At 48.5% G+C, this 19,776-nt stretch overlaps 1 protein-coding gene across 2 annotated transcripts in view; it reads left to right on the top strand.

The window, feature by feature from the left end:
- Positions 1 to 18,218, top strand: part of WSCD2 (WSC domain containing 2) — a 127,634-nt gene extending 109,416 nt beyond the window's left edge. The window contains exons 7-10 of one of the 2 annotated variants that reach the window (XM_063087244.1): positions 2,624 to 2,788; positions 9,487 to 9,687; positions 15,943 to 16,054; positions 16,188 to 16,336. In XM_063087244.1, coding sequence (XP_062943314.1) covers positions 2,624 to 2,788; positions 9,487 to 9,687; positions 15,943 to 16,054; positions 16,188 to 16,242 — 533 coding nt within the window. In that variant the 3' untranslated portion in view covers positions 16,243 to 16,336. Of the gene's footprint in view, positions 1 to 2,623; positions 2,789 to 9,486; positions 9,688 to 15,942; positions 16,055 to 16,187 lie in introns of both variants that reach the window. The other variant, XM_063087242.1, reaches the window with a different exon arrangement.
- The last annotated feature ends 1,558 nt before the right edge of the window (positions 18,219 to 19,776 follow it).

The raw sequence follows: 19,776 nt of genomic DNA, 5'->3' as shown, positions 1-19,776 counted from the left end.
AAGTAACATTTCCATAAAGTGAAAGGCATAGTTTTAAGTGTACTACTCCATGACAACTGGGTGATCCACACCCTTCAAAATACAAAACATAACCATAATCTAGAAATCCTCCTATCTGGTCTCCTTTTTGCAGTATGTTCCCATGCCTATTGGCTTCTACACAGATGTTCTTTGGCTTATTTTCTCCTAAATCTGCTCTCCTCAGAACAAACAGATTAAACATGGCTAGAGAAGAAAGATGAGCCTCTGGCTAGTAGCAACGATACTGAGAGCTACAATTGATCGCACTTACGGTGTGTGTGTCCTACGCTAGCATCCCACATTCATTCTCCTATTTAACCCTGCTAACAACCCCAGACCATCAAGGCTACTGGTAAGGAGACTGGGGCTCAGATAAATCATTTTTTTTAGAGGTCACCCAGCAAATAAGTGGCAGAATTGGAATTTAAATCCAGGACTTCAAACTTCTCCTTTAAAGGGAGGTTGTGAGAAATCGGGGAGGCTCCTAGTAAGACTTCAGTAAGTGACAGCTAATGCAGAATGAGAAAAACCTGGGTAGATTCTGGGCAAAGAGTCACAGCAAGGGTGGAGTGATCCGATGCTGCTGGGTAGTCACCGGAGGGGAGCTTGTCGGCTGGAGTTAGTGCTGGGTGGTCACCGGGGACCTTAGCAAAAGCTGGTTCTGTGCGGTGAGCAGGGAGGAGGCCAGGTGCTAGGGCTGAGGAGCGAGGAGAAGGGAGGGAGTGGGATGAGGAATGTGGAGGACTCTGTCGGAGTGTGGCTGTGACCGGGTGAAGGAGAGACACTGGTCGCTGCAGGGGAATCTTTCCAAATGATGAAGCTATTTGTTCATGTTTGAACACTAATGAGGTCGAGCCAACTGAGAGAGAGAAGATATGGGAGAGACAGATGGAGCAAGAAGCTTGGGGAGGAGAGTGGAAATGGGATCCAGACACAAGAGCAGGGGGCCGCCCTGCTCCCTCCCGGCCATGGGAGGGAAGGAGGTGAGGGGCCAGGGGAGCCAGGGCGGCTGAGGGAGGTTTGCAGCCCTCCCGCTGGAGTTAAATAAGGGTTGAGGCTATCTGCCCAGAGTGAAGACAGCAAGACTGAGACCCGGGGCCTGCGGGCCTGGACATGGAATTCGTCCCTCCACCTTTTCTGCTCCAGGGCCCCCTAGCTGGGCCTTCCCTTGTAGCTGTAGGGACCAAAAGAAACCATGTGCCTTCATAGCTCCAGTAAGGGTTGCAGTGGGAGGCGCTGGGGCAAGTATTTTCCCTTAACTCTGATGGTTCTGACATCCTGAGGTTTCTGAAAAGCCAGAAAATCAAGAATATCAGAATGGTACTCACACTCCCTGACGCATTTTACAGGTGAGGAAATTAAGGGCTAGAAATAATAACTTCCCATTTGAACACCTTCGAGTATTAACATGTTATATGCATTATTTCATGGAATCTTTACAAGAGCCTTACAAAGTAGATATTATTGTCATCCACTCATCCATTCACCCGTCCATCCAACCACCCATTTACCCATCCATCCATCAATCCAAGAAACATTTATTAAGTACCTACTGTATGTCAGATACAGTGGGCCCTCCATATCAACAGGTTCCACATCCATGGATTCAACCAATTGCAAATCGAAAATATTTGGTGAAAAAAAAAAACAGTACAATAAAAAATGATACAAATTTTAAAACAGTACAGTGTAACAACTGTTTACATAGCATTTACATTGCATTAGGTATTATAAGGAATCTAGAGATGATTTAAAGTGTAGAAGAGGATGTGCATAGGTTATATGCAAATATTATGCCACTTTATATAAGGGACGCGAGCATGCTTGGATTTTGGTATCTGAGGGAGGCCCTGGAACCAATCCCCCATGGATACAAGGAATGACTGTACTGGGGAGTCATCAAAGCACAATCTGGGTGGGGTTTCTGACTGAATAACTAATTGCACAAATAACCGTTTGTATTACAATTGTGATAAGTGATGTGAAGGAGATGGACATAGCACTACACTAACGAGATAGCCCAGGGAGTCAGAGAAGGCAGGCAGGAGGCAGCGCAGTGGAACCACGAGCCTGCAGGTGCTAAGTCAAGAAGGAGCAGAGCCCAGAAGAGGAAGCTGAGAGAGGCCAGGCGGCTGGCGGGTGGGGGCAGGGGAGGGCAGAAGGGTGGACAGATGAGCCTGGGAGTATGCGAGGGCCAGCCACACTAGGCTCGGAGGCCAAGTTCAGAACCTTGGGCGGGATCCCATGTAGACGGATGTCACTGAGGAAAGGGCGGAGGTCAATGTGAAAGACTTGCTCTGCTGGGGGAAAACTGAGGCTAGGGAGAAGATTCATCCTCCTAGCTGACTTATATTAAGTCCCAACTCTGTGCTAAGCACTGTGTTTCTCCCTTTTCCTATATTATCTCATTTAACCCTTACCTTGACCCTGTGAGAGAGGAATCATTTCCCCCACTGGGGAAACTGAGGCCAGTGAACACTTTTGTCCTGTGTGCTGGGTCACACGGCTGAGAAGTGGTAGGGGTGGGACTCCTACCCAGTCCCTTTGGAACAAGCTCTGTCTGTCCTGCTACTGACCCCTGTCCATGCCCTGCCCTTTGCAGACAACCGCTGCATGGACAGAAGGTTTCTGCCAGCCAAATCCAAGCAGCTCATTGCTCTGGCCAGCTTCCCAGGTGCCGGCAACACATGGGCTCGCCACCTCATCGAGCTGGCCACCGGCTTCTACACTGGCAGCTACTACTTCGACGGCTCCCTCTACAACAAAGGTGAGGAGATAGAGAGGAGGAATGAGGGCTTGGGAAGGTCCCCACCGGGCGGGCATGGGAATACCCCTTCCTGAGCACCTCCTGTGTGCCACTCAGCCTACCCAGGTACATTTATTGAGACCTACTATGTGCTTGGTACCTGCCCTTTCTTTATATCCCACAAACATTTCTTGATTGTCATGTCCTGGGTACCTCACCTGCATCAGTTCAAAAATTGACATTTATCAAGCACCTATGATGCACCCGGTACCTTTCCTCCACTTAAGTCACCACAAACATTCTTTGAGTACCTACTGTGTGCTGAGTACCTCACCACAGGCATTTACTGACCAGCAACTCTATGCTGTTCAGAGAGGTACAGTAACTACGTTCACTTCAGGGACATTTATTGAGTACCTACCATTCACCAGGCATCTTATCTACACTGAGTCAGATATTTGTGGTACAGGGTGCTTTATTTGCCTTCCATTTACAGATACTTACTGAGCAACACTGTGTTCTGGGTGCACTTCCTAAGTTTGGTTTTCCAACAGGCACTTATGGAGCACCAACTATGTGCCAGCCACCTCATGTAGGTTCAGATTGTCATATATGTTCTCTTGGCCACCTACTAGGTGCGAAGAGCTGTGCTAGACATTATTTAACCCTGCACAGGAATCCTGGGAGGGAGAATGATGATGCTATTTCCCAGATATGAAAACTGAGTCTTCAATAGGAGAAATAGCTTGCCCAAAGTCACACGATTTTTTCTTCAATAGGCGGATCAGGGATTGCACCCTAGAATTTTCTGGTTTCAAAACACACACCCTTCTTACTTTATCACACAGACAAGAAATCCCTGGGGTTTCTTACAAAGGACCCAGAAATCATGGATGAAATGCCCATTGGGCGTGAAGCCCTCTCCTAAGCATAGTGGAGGATATCAGGAAACCAAAGACTCTGCCTGTGAGGGGTTTTACATCTACACGTGGAGCAGCCCTTGGCCATGGTCTTTTGTGTCTGCAGACCCACTAAGAACTACTTCCTGGCCGTGTGACATTGGGAAAGTTACTGCACCTCTCTGATCCTGTGTTATCATGTGCAAATGAGAGATAACAGTATGTACCTTATGATGCTGTTGTAAAGGTTAATAAGTTGATACGTGTAACATGCTCAGGGAGAGCCAGGGGCATCTCTTTCTCAGGGTGAAAATCAGGAGGGAGGCAGAGCCTTGGCAGGAGGCAAGAGAGAAGGCAAGAAGGATGAAGAGGGACAGGAATTGGAGTTGATGGGAGTAGGGTGCAGGGGATCTGCCTTAGAATCCCAGCTTTTTACATATTTATGAATTCTTAGTTTGGGTTTAAGCTATCATTTGTTGAGCACCTGTTACATATGAGACTTCGTGCAGAGGGTTTGCATGCTGATATCAGTATTTGAACCCAGGCCTGGCACTCATGGAATCCTAGAACATCACAAATAGAAGGGTCCCTTCAGGATCATTTAGTTCAGGGATCCAAAGTGGTTTCATCTCTTATGTGTCAATTCCAATGAAGTCCTGCTTTGGAATGATGTGTTAGGAAGGATTCTGAGGTTCTGTTCTCCTGCAGAAACAAAGTACCTTAATGTAGTAGTGATGCCTGTTGAAAGTGCAGAAGGGAGAACAGTGGTCTCTACTCCAAGTACTTGACTTCTTTGTTATAACTCAGCCTCCTATCCACAGAGAAAGGGAAACTTAATCTTCAGATGGAGTCAGGAAATCAGACTTTCAGTCCGAAAGTTCACTCTGCTATTTATCACCTGTGGGAACTTGGGCAAGATTCTTCACCTCTCTGAGCTTTAATTTTCTTATCAATAGGATGGGAATGTCAGTACTAAACTCAGATTTTCCAAAAGAAGTAATAAGGTAATGTTTGTGAGATAATATGTGTGATGCTGTGGTGTAAAAGATACATCTTTTTAAAACTGACATGTAACCAGGACAATCAGCTACTTAGTCAAAGTCAAAGCGGGGGTGGGCTCTGACTACACATTAGAATCACCTGGGGAGCTTTTAAAGTCTTGACACTGGGGCTGCACCCCAGGCCATTACCATCAGAATCTTGTATTTGTTAAAAGCTACAGCAGATTCCAGTGCAAAGCCAGAGCTGAGACCCCTGGCGCTAGACCAAGAACCAGTATTCTAACTTCCAGACCCACAACATTCCAAAAATTCATCTTTGCCCTGTATTTTTTTAATACTCTAGTGTTGGGGAATATCAATTGATCATTAGTGGAGTCAGGTTTCTACGAAAATTTTAACTTGATTTAAAAAAAAAAAAAAGAAAAGAAAACATAAACCCTCTGTGGCAATTCCTCTGCCCCAAGCTGTATCTAGTTATCCGATGTTTCCCTACGTCCCACTGACAAAGGCAGGGGTTTGTGGGCTGGTCACAGGCAGCTGAGACTTTGAGTGTAGCTGCCTTTTCATTACGGGCTTAGAAAGACTTCCTGCTGTCTGAGCCCTTGCAGTTAACAATGAGCTGTCCCTGGGAGCTTGGGGCTGGCGGTGGGGTACAGGCAAAGAGAGAACTCCTGCTCCCCAACGGCATCAGTCAATCCAGCTAACCCCCAAGTCCCTTCCCACATCACCTTTGCAGCAGAAAGAGGCTTAACTTAGTGAAATCCTCATACCCTCTGCCAGAGGGAGGGGTAGATGCTCTGCCCCATTAGCCCCCGCTGGGCCACAGGTCTGCTGCCACTTTCAGTCATTAGTTTCCAGGTATAATAAGCTCCTTGTAGTTTGAAAACACACCAGAGATTGGCACATCCTGTACATGGGACATCCATCCCCTTCCCACCTTTATCCTTGATCATGGGCTTAGAAACCTGCTCCTCCAGCTGCAGGTCAAATCCCCCTTTGCAGTGTCTCTGGCAGATTCAGCTGTCCCCTTTATCCTCCTTGTACCCGGGGAATTCCTTCACCATAACCCTTATTATTATTAATATATTCATGTCAGTGTTATTAATACTAATCATCATGGGCACTTTTTGAATATCTACAATGGGCCCAGCACTGTGACGGGCACATTATATCTTTTCTACCTCAATCTTGGTGTGTGCGCACAGAAGATGGGATAGGACTCACTTCAAAGGAAAGAGAGGAGGGTGTCCCGCAGAGGCCATGGCTGGGCAGAGACACAGGGGAGAGTGACACGGTGTGATTGGCGAATAAAAATAGCTCGATGGTGATGGACAGTGAAGGCAGAGGGCATGGGGGCTCAGAGTGTAATGCAGGAGGGGCAGCCAGGTCCAGATATAGCAAAGCACCTAGAATGCACTTCTGAGAGCTGTGGACTTACCTTGAGGGCAGTGGGGGTGCCGTGGGCGTGTGGATTACTAAGGGATTTTAGGCAGAGACGTGATGTGCTGAGTAGCATGTTTCGAATATCCCTCTGGCCACAGATTTGGACTAGGGGTATTTAGGAGGCTGCAGGATCACCTAGGTGGGGAGAAGGGAGCAGTGGGAGGGAGGTTTAGGAGGTCATTGATTAGAAGTGAGGTGGACAATTCTCGTGTTTCTGACTTGGGGGCTTCGGTAGATGGGCCTGGAGGGGGATGGTGTCTGTACAAGGAGCTGATCCTCCAGCTACTCTTGCTGATTTGTTGAATCCTTTGGCATTTTCTTCCCCAGCTACTAACTTGCCGGGTTGCTGGTGGTACCCAAGGGACTGTTGAGAGGGGGCATGAATGAATGAATGAATGAATGTAGGGGCCCTTCCCTCCTGGAACCTGAGTGTGTGTCCCACTTGTCTGCCTTCTCTTTCCCCTACCTAGCACAGCTGGCCATTTGCAAAGCATGGTTTTCTCTGTGTCTGTCTGCCCATCTATCTGCCTCTGTCTTTGTCCCTCCGTCTTTGTGTCTCTCTCTTTGTCTCTCTCCCCTTCTCTGTTTCTTTCTCCCTATTTTATTTCTGTGTCTGCTTCTCTCCCCCACCCCCTTCCCTCTCCCTTTGTTTCAGTCCCTGCCTCTTTCCAGATATCAGTTTCTGTCTTCGTCTCCCTCCCCCTTTCCCTGGGCTTCATGTATCCTTTCTCTCCCTCTCCCCATCTCAGGGACCCCAGGGCCCTGAGTGCAGGCTCCAGCTCTGTGATCTGTCAGGAGCCAGAGCCCTGACTTCAGAGGAGGGAGGGGCCCACAGAGTTCCCAGATGCTGGGGGCCCACAGATGGGGCAGAGGATTGACAAGGCAGCCTCTCAGCCCAGCTAACACAGAACAAGAATTTCTGAGGATTGCCTCATCCTCAAAACCAGCCTTCAGGGTGTCTACGCTTGGAGCCAGGATGAGACTTTCTTGCTCCAGTGAACTCTAGGACATGCAGAAATGTAGAATCTCTGCTACTTCCCTTCCCTGTCCCTCAGTTTCCCTAAGTGCAAAAAGCATAGGCAACTATAGTATTGGGATGTTGGGAGAAAGAAGAGGAAGACATGTCTTGTTCTCTCTGTGGCTCTGAACACACAAGGTGTGTTTCTCCAAATCCTGGGACAATTGTACAGCCACTCAGAGTTTGAAGGTCGCATGGGTGAAATAAATAAACTGATATTTTGGTGATTTAAAAGTAATATGATTTAAATATGCCACATTTATGTAATGGAGGTGCTGGTTCCTGTGTCAAGGAAGGGTGGAGAAGAGGCCCCTGATGGTGGAATCAGCAATTCTGCTCTGGCCCCAAGCTCGCATTCCTGATTCCCTTACAATTACCTAGACAGGCCCTTACTAGAGAACAGTTGAGCAGCCATCTGTTGTTCTCAGGCAAGCCCATCCCATGTTGCTTCTCAAAGGCTCCTTCCCACACACAGACCTCTCCTCTCTCTCTGGGAGACATTCTGCTGAGTGGAATTTTCCCCACCTCTCTGCATTTATAGTACTCTCTATAGGCTAACTTCTCAGATGAGCAACTCTGGAATCTGGAGATCTTTCTCAATATTCGTAGTTTTTCTTATTTTTTAACTTGTTTGTTTACTTATTTTTAATCTTGATAAACACCGTGCTAGGTTGGCCCCATCATGGATAAAAAGAGATGTAACTTAGATCTCATGATACATGGAGCTGATTTAAAATAGTTTGACCATTTTTCCATGTTTATGGCTATTTATTTTTCCTTTCTAAGAATCTGTGTGGGTTCTTGTACCCGCTACCTGTATCTTTCCATTGCTATGCTAGTAGGGAAATGGATTTCAGTGACGATAATAACAATGGAAAGAACTTTGTCCATGTCATGCAGAGCTCTACTAGTGGAATGCAGGATATGAAATTATATCCAGTGTTGCCTTGAGGCCAAAAGTTTATGTCCCAAGCTCTCTCTAAAGCCCCCCATACCTACTCCTTATTGCCTTCAGGAGGCAATTTTTCCCATGATATTGTGCTTCCCGTGGGCTTCAAAGGCTGTGACTTAGTATTTTCTCATGGGCATGGGCCAGGGCTAATTTGCAAGGCTAGGCTAATCCCAGGCAACTTGACCAGGCAAGTCCCAGGATGGAACCTGACTCAGGAAATCACATTCCATTCTTGGCTCTTCTGCCCTATGAGGGAGGCTGCACCTCTCTGGACCCCTCTCTCTAGGAACAGGGGCAGGTGCTATGCCAGCCCTCGCCTCTGCCTTAAAAGCCAGCACACAAATCATAAGAAACTTTTCTGAGTATGCAGGGAGGAAAGTACCCCAAGGCTTGAGGCAGGGTGGCTTCTCAGCCCACGGTGTCTATATTAGTCTGTTTTTGTTGCTTATAACAAGATACACTGAACTGGGTGATTTACAAAGAAAACAAAATTTATTGTTTACAGTTTCTGAGGCTGGGAAGTCCAAAGTCCAACTGATGGTGGTGACAGTGACCCAGGGGTCTCGCATTGCAAGATGGTGGAAGCAGAGAGAGCCGAGAGACAGACTCTCCTCTTCTTTTAAAGCCCTCAGAACCACGCCCCTGACCTCCATTTTTAATCCATTCACTACTGCATGGGACTACAATCCAATCACCTCTTCGAGTTTCCACCTTTCAATTACCATAGTATGATTTCCCACCCTCTTAACAGTCACAGTGGGGGCTAAGTTTCTAATACATAAATGTGGAGGATACATTTCAAGCTTCAACAAGTTTTGGGGGGACATAATTCAATCCACTACAGTATCACCCCAAGTCTTGTTCTGCACCAGCTGCCATTTATTGAGAGGTCTTACTATGTGCCTCATTGATTTCTCATGGTGGTGGCAGAGGCACAGGAGAGTGAGCAGAATCATGTGATGCATCTGGAGACCTTGGTGGAGACCTACTTCTGCCCTCTTTCCACAGGCCAAAGCAAGTCATATGGGCACACCCAATACCAGTAGGGTGGGTATGTAGTCTCCATCCAAAGAGGAATCATCCAACACATCACGTCAGGCCTCTCATAGCACCCACACATTAATACTCCTCCTTTGTAGCATTAACCATGGCAGTGACTTTACATTTATTTGTGTCATTTTTTGAATTGTCTGAGCCTTGAAAACAGTAAGACCCATGAATGTTTTTGCAAATCATTTTTGTCCCCAGCTTCCAGCACAGTGCCTGGCACATAGTAGATACTCAATAAACATGTGAGTAAATGAATGAACATATGAGGATTCCTCAGGTGTCCCAGAAGGGGTGGGGTGGGCTTCTTGCCTCCCCAGCTCACCTGCCGTGTTCCCTAACCTCTGGCTGTGGGGAAGGGTTTAAAGGTGAGCGGGACCACTGGCGCAGTGGGAGGACCATCTGCATCAAGACACACGAGAGCGGCCAGAAGGAGATCGAGGCCTTCGATGCCGCCATCCTGCTCATCCGTAACCCCTACAAGGCCCTCATGGCAGAGTTCAACCGCAAGTATGGTGGTCACATCGGCTTTGCTGCCCACGCCCACTGGAAGGGCAAAGGTACTGCTCAGAAGGGGCGGGGTGGGGCCCTGGGGTGCAAGGGACAGTGGGAGGGGACAGAGTCCTCTGTACCAGGGTGGCCAGGAGGGGGCTACGCCCCATGTGAGGAATCCAGGAAGGCATGTGTGTCATGCCCCAGTTCCTGCTGACAGCTGAGAAGCTGGCTTCCCATCAGGGTGGATGAGCAATTCTGTTACATAGTACAGTGGTTAAGGACATGGGCTCAGAAGCAAGGCTCTTTGGGTTCAAATCTCAGCTCTACCACTTCCTGGAAAAGCTCTTTAACCTCCCTGAACTCAGGTTGTCCCATCTATAAAAAAAGGCTTAATAAAATAGTGGGGCTTTAAGAAGTTAGCCCCTTTACAACCCTTAGTAGATGTGACTCTCATTGTGGTGATGGAGAGTCTTGTGAAATTGATGGGGGATTTATTGAAACAAGTTAAAGAGCCCTATTCTGGGAGTCAAGAGACCTGAATCCAGCCCCAGGTCAGTGGCTGAGTGACCATGTGGACAAGAGGTCCTAAAAGCTCATGTACAGAGCATCATTTCAATAAGCTCTCCCAACAACTCTGGGTTGGGAGGCTCAGAGAAGTTAAGTGACTGGCCCAACATCACACAGCTGGAAAGTGACAGTGTAGTCCCCCAAGCATTGAACTTATTAAGGTGATCTGGGTTTGGTATTTGGTTCTGGCACTTAGATGGTAAAGGGCTGTGTGGATGAACATTTCAACACAGAGCTGCAGCCCAAGGTGTTAGCCAGAACTTTGAAGTCAGACCCAACCTCTGCCATCTTGAGTATCTTTACCCCTTCTGAGTCTCAAAATCCCATATCAATTACATGAGGGTCACCGTCACCATAATGAGAGTTATTTCTACTGAGTGTTTTGGAAAGGGTTGACTTCTTAAGAATCATCCCCCAAAGTAATTATCCCCATTTTATAGATGGGACAACTTAAGTTCAGGGAGATGAGGAACTTTCTAGTGGGAGGGGGATATGGGGACTTGTTGTTCAGTGGGTATAAAGTTACAGTTATACCAGATGAGTAAGTTCCAAAGATCTACTGAACAACATAGTTAACAATGAGGTGCTAACAATAAGGTGTTCTGTACTTGAAAACTTGTTAAAAGGATAGATCTCATGTTAAGTGTTTTTGCCACACACACACACACACACACACACACACACACAAGCAGACACAGGGAAACTTTTGAAGGTGATGGAAATGTTTATTACCTGGATTGTGGTGATGGTAACACAAGGGTATCCATACATCCAAACTCGCCAAATTGTATATATTAATTAGGACCAGTTTTTTGTATACCAATTATACCTCAATAAAGCTGGGGGGTGGGGGCGTGAGAGCTTTTCCACGAAGTGGTAGGTCTGGGATTTGAACGCAGGGATTCTTGCTCCTGAGCCCATGCTCATAAGCCCTGCATTGTGATAGTGGACTAGACGGACTGTTGGTGGATACAATCACCCAACCCAGAGACCCTGACACACAGTAGATGCTCAGTAAGTGTGAGCTGCCCCCATCTCAGCCAGACTCCAGGAACCACGCTGCTCCAAAGTTCCAGCCCCTCCCCAGAGAAGACAAGGGTGTGGCAGGGTGGTGTAAATTCAGTGATTCACCAATAATTGATTTTGCTGATTAAAATCCTTGCGCCTGCCTGACCAACTGTGCCCCTGGGTTCCCAGTTCACTCAAGGGGTCATGTGTGTCCCTCTCCCTACCTTGCTCCTCCTCTCAGTGAGGGGATGGAAGCTTGGACAGATGGTGACATTTGTTTACTTATTCCCAGAGTAAAGAGGCCTCTAAATTATTTATCTGTAGAAAGTGAACACTGGTTAGAGCCAGGCTGAGACCTCTGCAGGTGCAAGTGGCAGTAGCCAGTCCTAGGAGCATAGACTCCACTAGTCAGAGCTGGAAAGGAACTGGGAGGTCACAGAACCCAGGGGTCCCCAGGCCTGGCTGCACATTCAAATCCCCAGAGAAGCGTGGGAAAGTCCCCGGACCATTACTGGGTGGAGCCTAGACATCAGTATTTTTTGAAGCTCCTCAGCTGCTTCCAATGTACAGAGAGGGCTGAGAACCGCTGATTTCCTGTTTATTAGTGGGGAAACCAAGACCCAGAGAGAGGCAGAGACTGCCCAGGTTGCTTGGGCACTCCATTCTGCAGGTGAGAAAACCATCACAGAAAGGGGCAGGTCACCTGGCTAAGGACCCAGGATTGACTGAGCTGAGATTCACATCCAGGCATGAACTGGCAGGATCTGCTGTCACCCTGAGATGTCACTGAGCCTCTGGTGCATTCAGAGGGTCTCCTCTCCCAGACAGCCGCCTGTCTTAGGATCAGACCATTCTTCTAATTCCCGGGAACCATCTCTCCTCTTTTTCCTCATTCAAGACAGCTGGGAGCTTTAAAACCAACGCTAAGAGAGGAGTGGGACAGGCTGAACCAAGAAGCTGTAGGGGTATGGGGCGGGGGGCAGTCCCACCACACTCATCTCACATTGGGGCCCTGGGGTCCCACATTAGTCTGGAATGGAGGGAAGGGGCCTTCTTCCAGGGCCCCCTCCCAGGCTTGACCCAGGTCTTCAAGGGCTCTGGCAGAGAGCCTTCCCCAAAGAGCAGAACCCCTAGTCCCCACCCAGCCCTCTCCCTTCATTTGCATTCACCATCTGACCATCTGACCCCTGTGGGCGCTTGAGTTTGAGACCCTTGCTTTAGGATCCCTGAACCAGCAGCATTAGTATCACTTTGGAGCTTGTTAGAAATGCAAATTCTCATTTGCACAGGCCTCATCCCAGACCTACTGAAGCAGAAATTCTGGGAATGGGCCCCGGCAATCTGCATTTTAATGAGCCCTCCAGATGTTTCTGATGCCCACTCCAGTTTAAGACCCACTGCCTTAAAGCCTTGCTACTCAAAGTATGGCCTGTGGCCCAGCAGCACCAACATCACCTGGAGATTTTCAGACAAGCAAACCTCAGGCCCCAGCCCAGGCTTACTGGATAGGAATCTGCATTTTAACAAGACTCCCCCACGGGCTTCGCATGCACTTCAAACTTTGAGAATTGCTGCTCTAGGATGCCCTTGGCGTAGAATGTGAGGGTCACCCTGTAAGAGCCTGTTGAGCCTGTCCACCCCTTCTCGCCCTTGTCTCCTTCCCAATTATAGCTGAGTTGAGGCTCCTACAACCCCCACTACCTCCCCCTTTCTGGTTCCGTAATGTTAATTTTACGATCTCCCTGGAGTGAGTCCAAAGCAAAATTTTATGTGATATGATTACACAAGGTGAATTGTCCTGGATCCATTTAATGAAACAGATACTGTGTTTAACGATTCTGTGGGGAATTAAGTACAGTTAAGCTATTAATCAGTCCCAGTTTCCTCCCGCCAACAAGAAGACAGAGCAGTTTCTGGCCAGCCAAACCCGTGTGGCTTCCGGTGGAACCAGCACTCATTACTGATGTTCCGTGGCTCAGCGTGCCTTCATTACCCAATTTGCAGGCAGCAATCAATTACCAGGAATCCTGAGCTAATCGAGGGCTTTTGTTTTTAATTTTTATTCTTCTTTCCAATGAAGTAATTTAGGGAGCTTCAAGTAAGGAAGCTTTGTCATAGGAGGGGGTGGGCGGACATCTGCTGCTGAAACAGCTTGTGTATCTATTTGCTTTTGGAAGGAAACTCAGACCAAAATGATAGGGCATGTGTAGTGTCAGGAAATGCTAGGGGCCAACATCGTCACAAATAATTGTAGGAGTAGCCAACATCTATTGAGCGCCTCCTATGTCCCAGGCACCATACCAGAATCTGCAAATCTTATTCCAAGGAGGCAGGTCTCATTGGGATCGCCATTTTGCAGATGGGTAAACTGAGACTCAAGGAGCTCAAGTAACATCTCCAAGGTCACATTGTGCGTGTGGAAAGGAGCTGGGTTTTGAACCCAAGCAGTCTGACGGCAGAGTCATCTATGAACTGACCTTGTGTCTGAGATAACAGCCTGAAGGTGAAGTGAGCCCTGGACAGACTAGGAGTCAAGCTGGAGCCAGAACCCAGAGCAAAAAGAGGGCTGGAGCTGATCGAGACAGGTGCTCTTAAAGGTTTTGTCAGGATGGTGGGGGCCAGTCTCCAAACGCCCATGGTGTGCCCTTGGGTAAGTTGCTTCATGCCTGTGAGCCTCCTTTTCTCCATGCATAAGAAAGAGTAGGACTAGACCTTCCTACTCCCTAAGCTTCTTGAGAGCACTGAATGAGATCATATATGCAAAGTACCCAGCACAGCCCATGACAACCACTAGGTGCTTAGGCAACATACATTCCCATCCTGCTACTCAGACAGAGGAGTCTGATGCCCCACAGAGGTTTGCAATCAACACAGAGAACATGTCATCTCTATCCCACCTGCATCCAAGGCTAGGGCACCTGGAGATACCAGGCAACTCCAGCCACCTCACAGACCAGCGCTTCCTTTTCCTTGAGGGCCACCCTGCAGCCTTCTTTCAGCAACCACTTGAGATGGTCAGAAGTAGCCAAGCCTAGAAGCCTGGATCTGGGTGTGGTTAGGTGACCAGCCACCATCTTCAACACCTGGGTTTCTCCCATGAGAGTAGCAGCTGTCCTGAATCACCAGGGATGCTGCGAGGTGACTTGGAAGTGGGGAAATGCTGAAAAGTAAAACAGACCATACACATGCTAGATTTTTCCTAATCACTCAGATACATCTGGTCCTAACCCATTAAAACAGTATGGGCCCAATTAGCCAGATACGTTGTAAATAATCTATTTTAAGGATAAAAAGTATCCTTGTCATCAGCATAAATATTTCCCAAGTAGCCATGGTGTTCCAGGGGGGTCTCGGGGAGCAGGAGTCTCGCCCCAGATTCTGATGTGTTTTGCAAAGAAAAGGAATCCTTTATCACATCGCAACTTGGCGGCTGGGAATTTCAATTTAGTTCAACAACCATTCATTGAGCCCCTGCTGAGTACAAGGCAGTGGGAGAAAGTGGGGATGAGGCTGCTGGTGCCCGGAAATGATCTGGGCCTGGAATCAGGAAGGCCTGATCTGGAGGATGCTTCCTGCTGTGTGACCTTGAGCAAGTCACTTTGCCTCTCTGAGCCTTGGTTTTCTCCCTGGTGATGAGTGAATAGTTGCCCTTTCCTTTAGTATTAAATGAGATAATGGGTGTTCATCACCCAGCAAGGAATTAGGATTTGGTTTTTAAGAACCAGCTAGGCTCCCCAACCTAGCTTGGGGGCCACCAACCCTTATCCAATAAATTCTTCCTGTTGCCCCCTCTGGAGGGTGCTGGGTAGTGTTTGCCCCCATGAGAAGCAGCGAGTATCACTTCAGGGCCTCGGAGCACCTGCCCTGTGACTCCTGTGGAGCTCAGAATTGAGGCTGATTCCTTTTCTCTGTTCCCAACATCTTTCGTGTCCCCCCTCCGCAGTTACCCCAGCTTCTCCTGCTGCCGGAGCCCTAGGCGCTGGCTGCCTCTCTCTTTGAGGTCCTCTCCAGGGCTCCCAGAGGAATTTCTCATGTCCCCTATGACCTGTCTTTTAAGTCAGACAATCCCAAACGCATCCTCCCAACAAGGTAACAGACCAACAACAAATGAACAGTGCATGATACTTTAATAAACAGCAAGGAAAGGTGGAACAGAAATGTGTAAAGATGACATTAATAATCTGACTTAAAGACGGCCCTCAGGTAGCTCCTGGTCTGTTGGGGAGACAGACAACGTAAGTGCAAGGCACAGAGGAAGCACCTGTCTGAGCTTGGAGAGTTAGGGAAGATGACATCTTACCTGAGAACAGAATGATAACAGTAATAATAACGGGTGACATTTATTGAGAAGCTTCAGGGTTCACACTTTATATATGCTCTTTCCACTTTCTCTGAGCAGCAGCCCTGTTATTATCCTGTGAGTAGATACTCTGACTTCACAGGACTTGGTAGTTAAAAGCCCAGACTTTGAAGTTCTTGGCTGTGTGACCTTGAGCAAATTACTTAACCTCTCTGTGCCTCAGTTTCTTCTGCTGTTAAATGGAGATAATGATGATACCTACCTCATAAAGTTGTTGTGAAGATTAAGAGCAATTAATAGCTATATTAATATTTTTATTAGTATATAGTTATAACATCATATTGAATATAAAATCTATAATTAATATATTATACATCAATATAAAGAATGCATAATATATTAAAATGTTATATATTATCTTATAGTAACATATGTTTATATATAGGGCTGTGCCTGGCACATAGGAAGCACCAAACAGATGTTATTGCTATCCCCAAAAAGAAGGGAACACAGAGTATTCCAGGCAAAAGCAGCAGCATTGAGGTGGGAGGTGTCAGGTGAGTGCAGAGATCTAAGCAGAGTTCATTGTGTTATTATTGCTGTGAGTAAAGGCAGCCCCGGCCAGCACCATCTGACCCGGGTCATTTGATCCCCCCTCCCCCTGACCGCCTCCTGCCCCCATCTCCGCAGAGTGGCCAGAGTTTGTGAGGAACTACGCCCCCTGGTGGGCCACGCACACGCTTGACTGGCTCAAGTTCGGCAGGAAGGTGCTGGTGGTGCACTTTGAGGACCTGAAGCAGGACCTTTTTGTCCAGCTGGGCCGCATGGTGAGCTTGCTGGGCGTGGCGGTCAGGGAAGACCGGCTGCTGTGCGTGGAGAGCCAGAAGGACGGCAACTTCAAGCGCTCAGGGCTCCGCAAGCTCGAGTACGACCCCTACACGGCGGACATGCAGAAGACCATCTCTGCCTACATCAAGATGGTGGACGCAGCCCTCAGAGGCAGGAACCTCACAGGCGTTCCCGATGACTACTACCCGAGATGATGCACCAGCACAGCGCGGGGGTGGGCTGGGAGTCCTGACCAAGCAGGCCCTGGGGACTCAAGACCCCTGGTGACCCCCACTGATCTGTCCTTTCTTTGGTTTGGGGACAGTCACCTTGGCTCTGTTGGCCTTCAATGAGTTTCCTGCATGACAAAGGAGGCTCAAGTCCAGAGATTGTCCAGGCACTCCCCCAACTACTCATATGTCCCCCTTCCCACTTGGAGATGAGTGGGGCAACTGATCTGGGGGACACTTTTCTGTCCCCTGTGCCCCTATCCCAGCACGCTGGGCTCCGTTTGTGGGAGGGAGGGCTCATCGGTGTCACAGACAGGCTGCATGACCCCTGCAGCTGGTGAGAACCTTGATGCTCAAGGGGCTCTTGTAGAAACGTGTCCCCAGACACTCATTCCTTCCCTTCTCCACCCGGGAAGTGCTGGCACAGATGTTTATCTCAGGCCACTTTCTGAGGCGAAGAAAGATTGCTGGGAAGTTTCTCCGTGGCCTTAGGTGTCTGACATTCTGGGTGGGGTAGGGAGGCATAGTGCTCACAGCAGGTTAATCGGCACCACCACGCGGGGTCGCTGGCATCATGAACCCACCCCCAGGTCATGATGCTTCTGAGAAATAAGCTGGTTGCCTTTCCATCACTAGGGCTCAAATTCTGCCCTTTTCTTCCCAGGCTGTGTCCAGGAGGTGACCTTGGGGTCTTTGATTCCACTTCCAGGGTTCCTCGGGCACCAACAATTAACCCACAAGATTGGCCACAGGCCACGTGCAGAGGATCTGAGAGCCCCAGTGACACATCTATCCATTGCGGGTCCAGCATATCAATCTTACACTGCCCTTCTGACTCCACCAGTGGGTCCATTGCCATCAGGTGAAAGAGCAAGAGTGCTCCAAATCAGTTGCAACCATGCCCACATGGACCCTCATGACCTTCCCACACCATCAGCCTCCCCTTGATCATAGCCCAGCAGGGCTGGCCTCGCTAGGGGGCCCTTTAAGGAATGGGGTGAATGGGATGATCTATCATTTCCATATGATGCTGCTCTCTTGATGCTGAGACACCAAACCAAAGGATTTCTGAGGACCTGAGTTACTGATCATCTAAAAAAAGCATTGATCCAGGGTCCCATCTCTTCCCCCACCTTGGATACCTGCGCCATTCCTGCCACGTAGATACAAAAGCCATAGGTCTGTGGAGAGGCCTCCCTGAGCAGTCCCTCTGAAATCTTGGGGTGCAGGTAAATGCTCATTCCCAAATAGCAAAGAGACTACAGAGAAGGCAAGAGTAAAGAGATATATTTTTCTAAGAGGAATATGACTGATACATTCCGCCCCTTGGAACCTGGCCATGCAGAAGGGCACAGGGATGGACCTGTGGTTCCCTTCCCTGCCTCCCTCATCTGTAGAATTTGGGTCACCCTAGGGCCCAGCCAGGGGGCTCGGAATGTATTTTGTACCGTGTTTCTTTCCCCCAGGCTATTTCTAGTCTTCTTTCTCGAAGCAGTAGAGGGCTTGGTCTCCCCTCTCACTTGGAGGTCAGCTCTCTCTTGCAGACTCTTGGTCCAAGACCTGGGCCAGTTCTCTGCTGGTGATCACCTCTGGCCCCAAGCTTCTGTCTGAAGATTCCTCAGGTCAACACCACCATTAAATGCGAGTTTTGTTGATAATTCTACCATGTGTTGTATATGGTGAATTCACAAAATAGGATGTCTTTCTGGGGTGTGTGAATGTGTGAATGTGTGAGAGAGACAGAGAACGTTCAAGTGGGGCTTGGTTGGTTTATAATTGCTTATGTGTCTCCGTAACTCTCCAGTGTAGCTGCGTGTGAAGAGTTACATGCCTCTGTGTGTAAAATTGTCTTTGGGTTCAGCTACTCTTTTGTATTGTGAGACTGTCTCCCCCAAGTTGTTGTGATGACCGTCCCATTTTTAATGTGTCTGTGTGGGTCCCTCTGTTTGGAATTGTATACGTGTAGAGAAGAAAATGGGAGTGTGTGTGGAACCCATGCATGAGAAGCTGCCTGTCTAATTTTGAAGAGCATGTCTTCTGCATATACCTTTCGTCCTTGACAGCTGTGGGAGGGAGGGGAGCGTGGACAGAAGTGGGGGGTGGGACGGGATCACTAGTGAGTTGTGTGATTGTCCCCGCTTGGGTACATGCACAGGTAGGAAAGAGGTTATCGATTGGAGGTGTTTCTTCTGCATATATATGGGTGTAAGTGTGTGTGTGTGTATGTGTGTGAGTTTGTGTAACAGAGAAACAGTCCTGGGACTGTAATGCTGGGCACTTGTATGCAGCAGGGAAACCAAGGAGAGTACCAAAGGACAGCAAAGTCCCCTCTGTTCCCTGGTAGGTGGGGGCAAATCTCAGTTTTCGAATCCTCAAATACCTTTGAAGGAAGACCCTGTGTTCTCTGCCCTCACATGTCAAAGAGGCTTTCTGTGGTGATGTGCTGGTGCCCAGGGACTGTTTCCCTGCCAGAAGTAGGGACAGGGTTTTACATGCTGCCACATGAACAGTAAGTGGGGCCAGGGGGCTGGGGAGCAGAGGAAAGAGGGAGGGGCTTCTTCCCACCTGGGGGAAGAGCTCAGGACTGGGAGTCTTGGAATCACTGAGGTAGGGAGGGGAAAGAAATATCTCAGAAAAGGGACAGTGTGAGGTTCTTCCAGAACTGAGGGCATGATCTTTCTCCTCTGAGGGTTTGTGTTGGCTCATAGAAACCATTGTGTGATGACTGACTGAACTCCAATCTGAGCCCCAGGCTACTCTGAACCCAACCTTAAACCAAGTCTGACATAATCATAGACCGAGGCCAATCCGAGAGCCTTGAACCTGGGTCACAGCTAGGCCCTGATTCTGGGCACACACTGACCCATAATCCTGGTCTCATGCTGATCCTTGATCTTAGCCCCACACTGACTATGTCACACTGAACTGAGTCCCAAGTCTGGTTTTACCTATACTGAGCCCTGACCCTGGTCACTGACTGAGCTCCAACCTCAGTCATAGGCTAAGAGCCCTGACCTGCCCCAGAACAAATGCTGATCATGTCTCCTGACTGAGCCCTAGTCTCTGTCACCTGAGCTCTGATTATGGTCACAGATGGAGACCTAGTACACCCCTGGATGAGTCCTGATCTTGGTTACTCTAAGCCCTGATGCTGGCCTCACTCTGAGCCCTCCCCCAATCTCACATCAAGCTATGACTCTGGTCCCATGCTGAACCCTGAA

Source organism: Cynocephalus volans, chromosome 2, assembly GCF_027409185.1.
Source record: "Cynocephalus volans isolate mCynVol1 chromosome 2, mCynVol1.pri, whole genome shotgun sequence".
NCBI lineage: Eukaryota > Metazoa > Chordata > Mammalia > Dermoptera > Cynocephalidae > Cynocephalus > Cynocephalus volans.
Note: the sequence above shows the minus strand (reverse complement) of the source record. Positions and strands in the feature narration are given on the sequence as shown.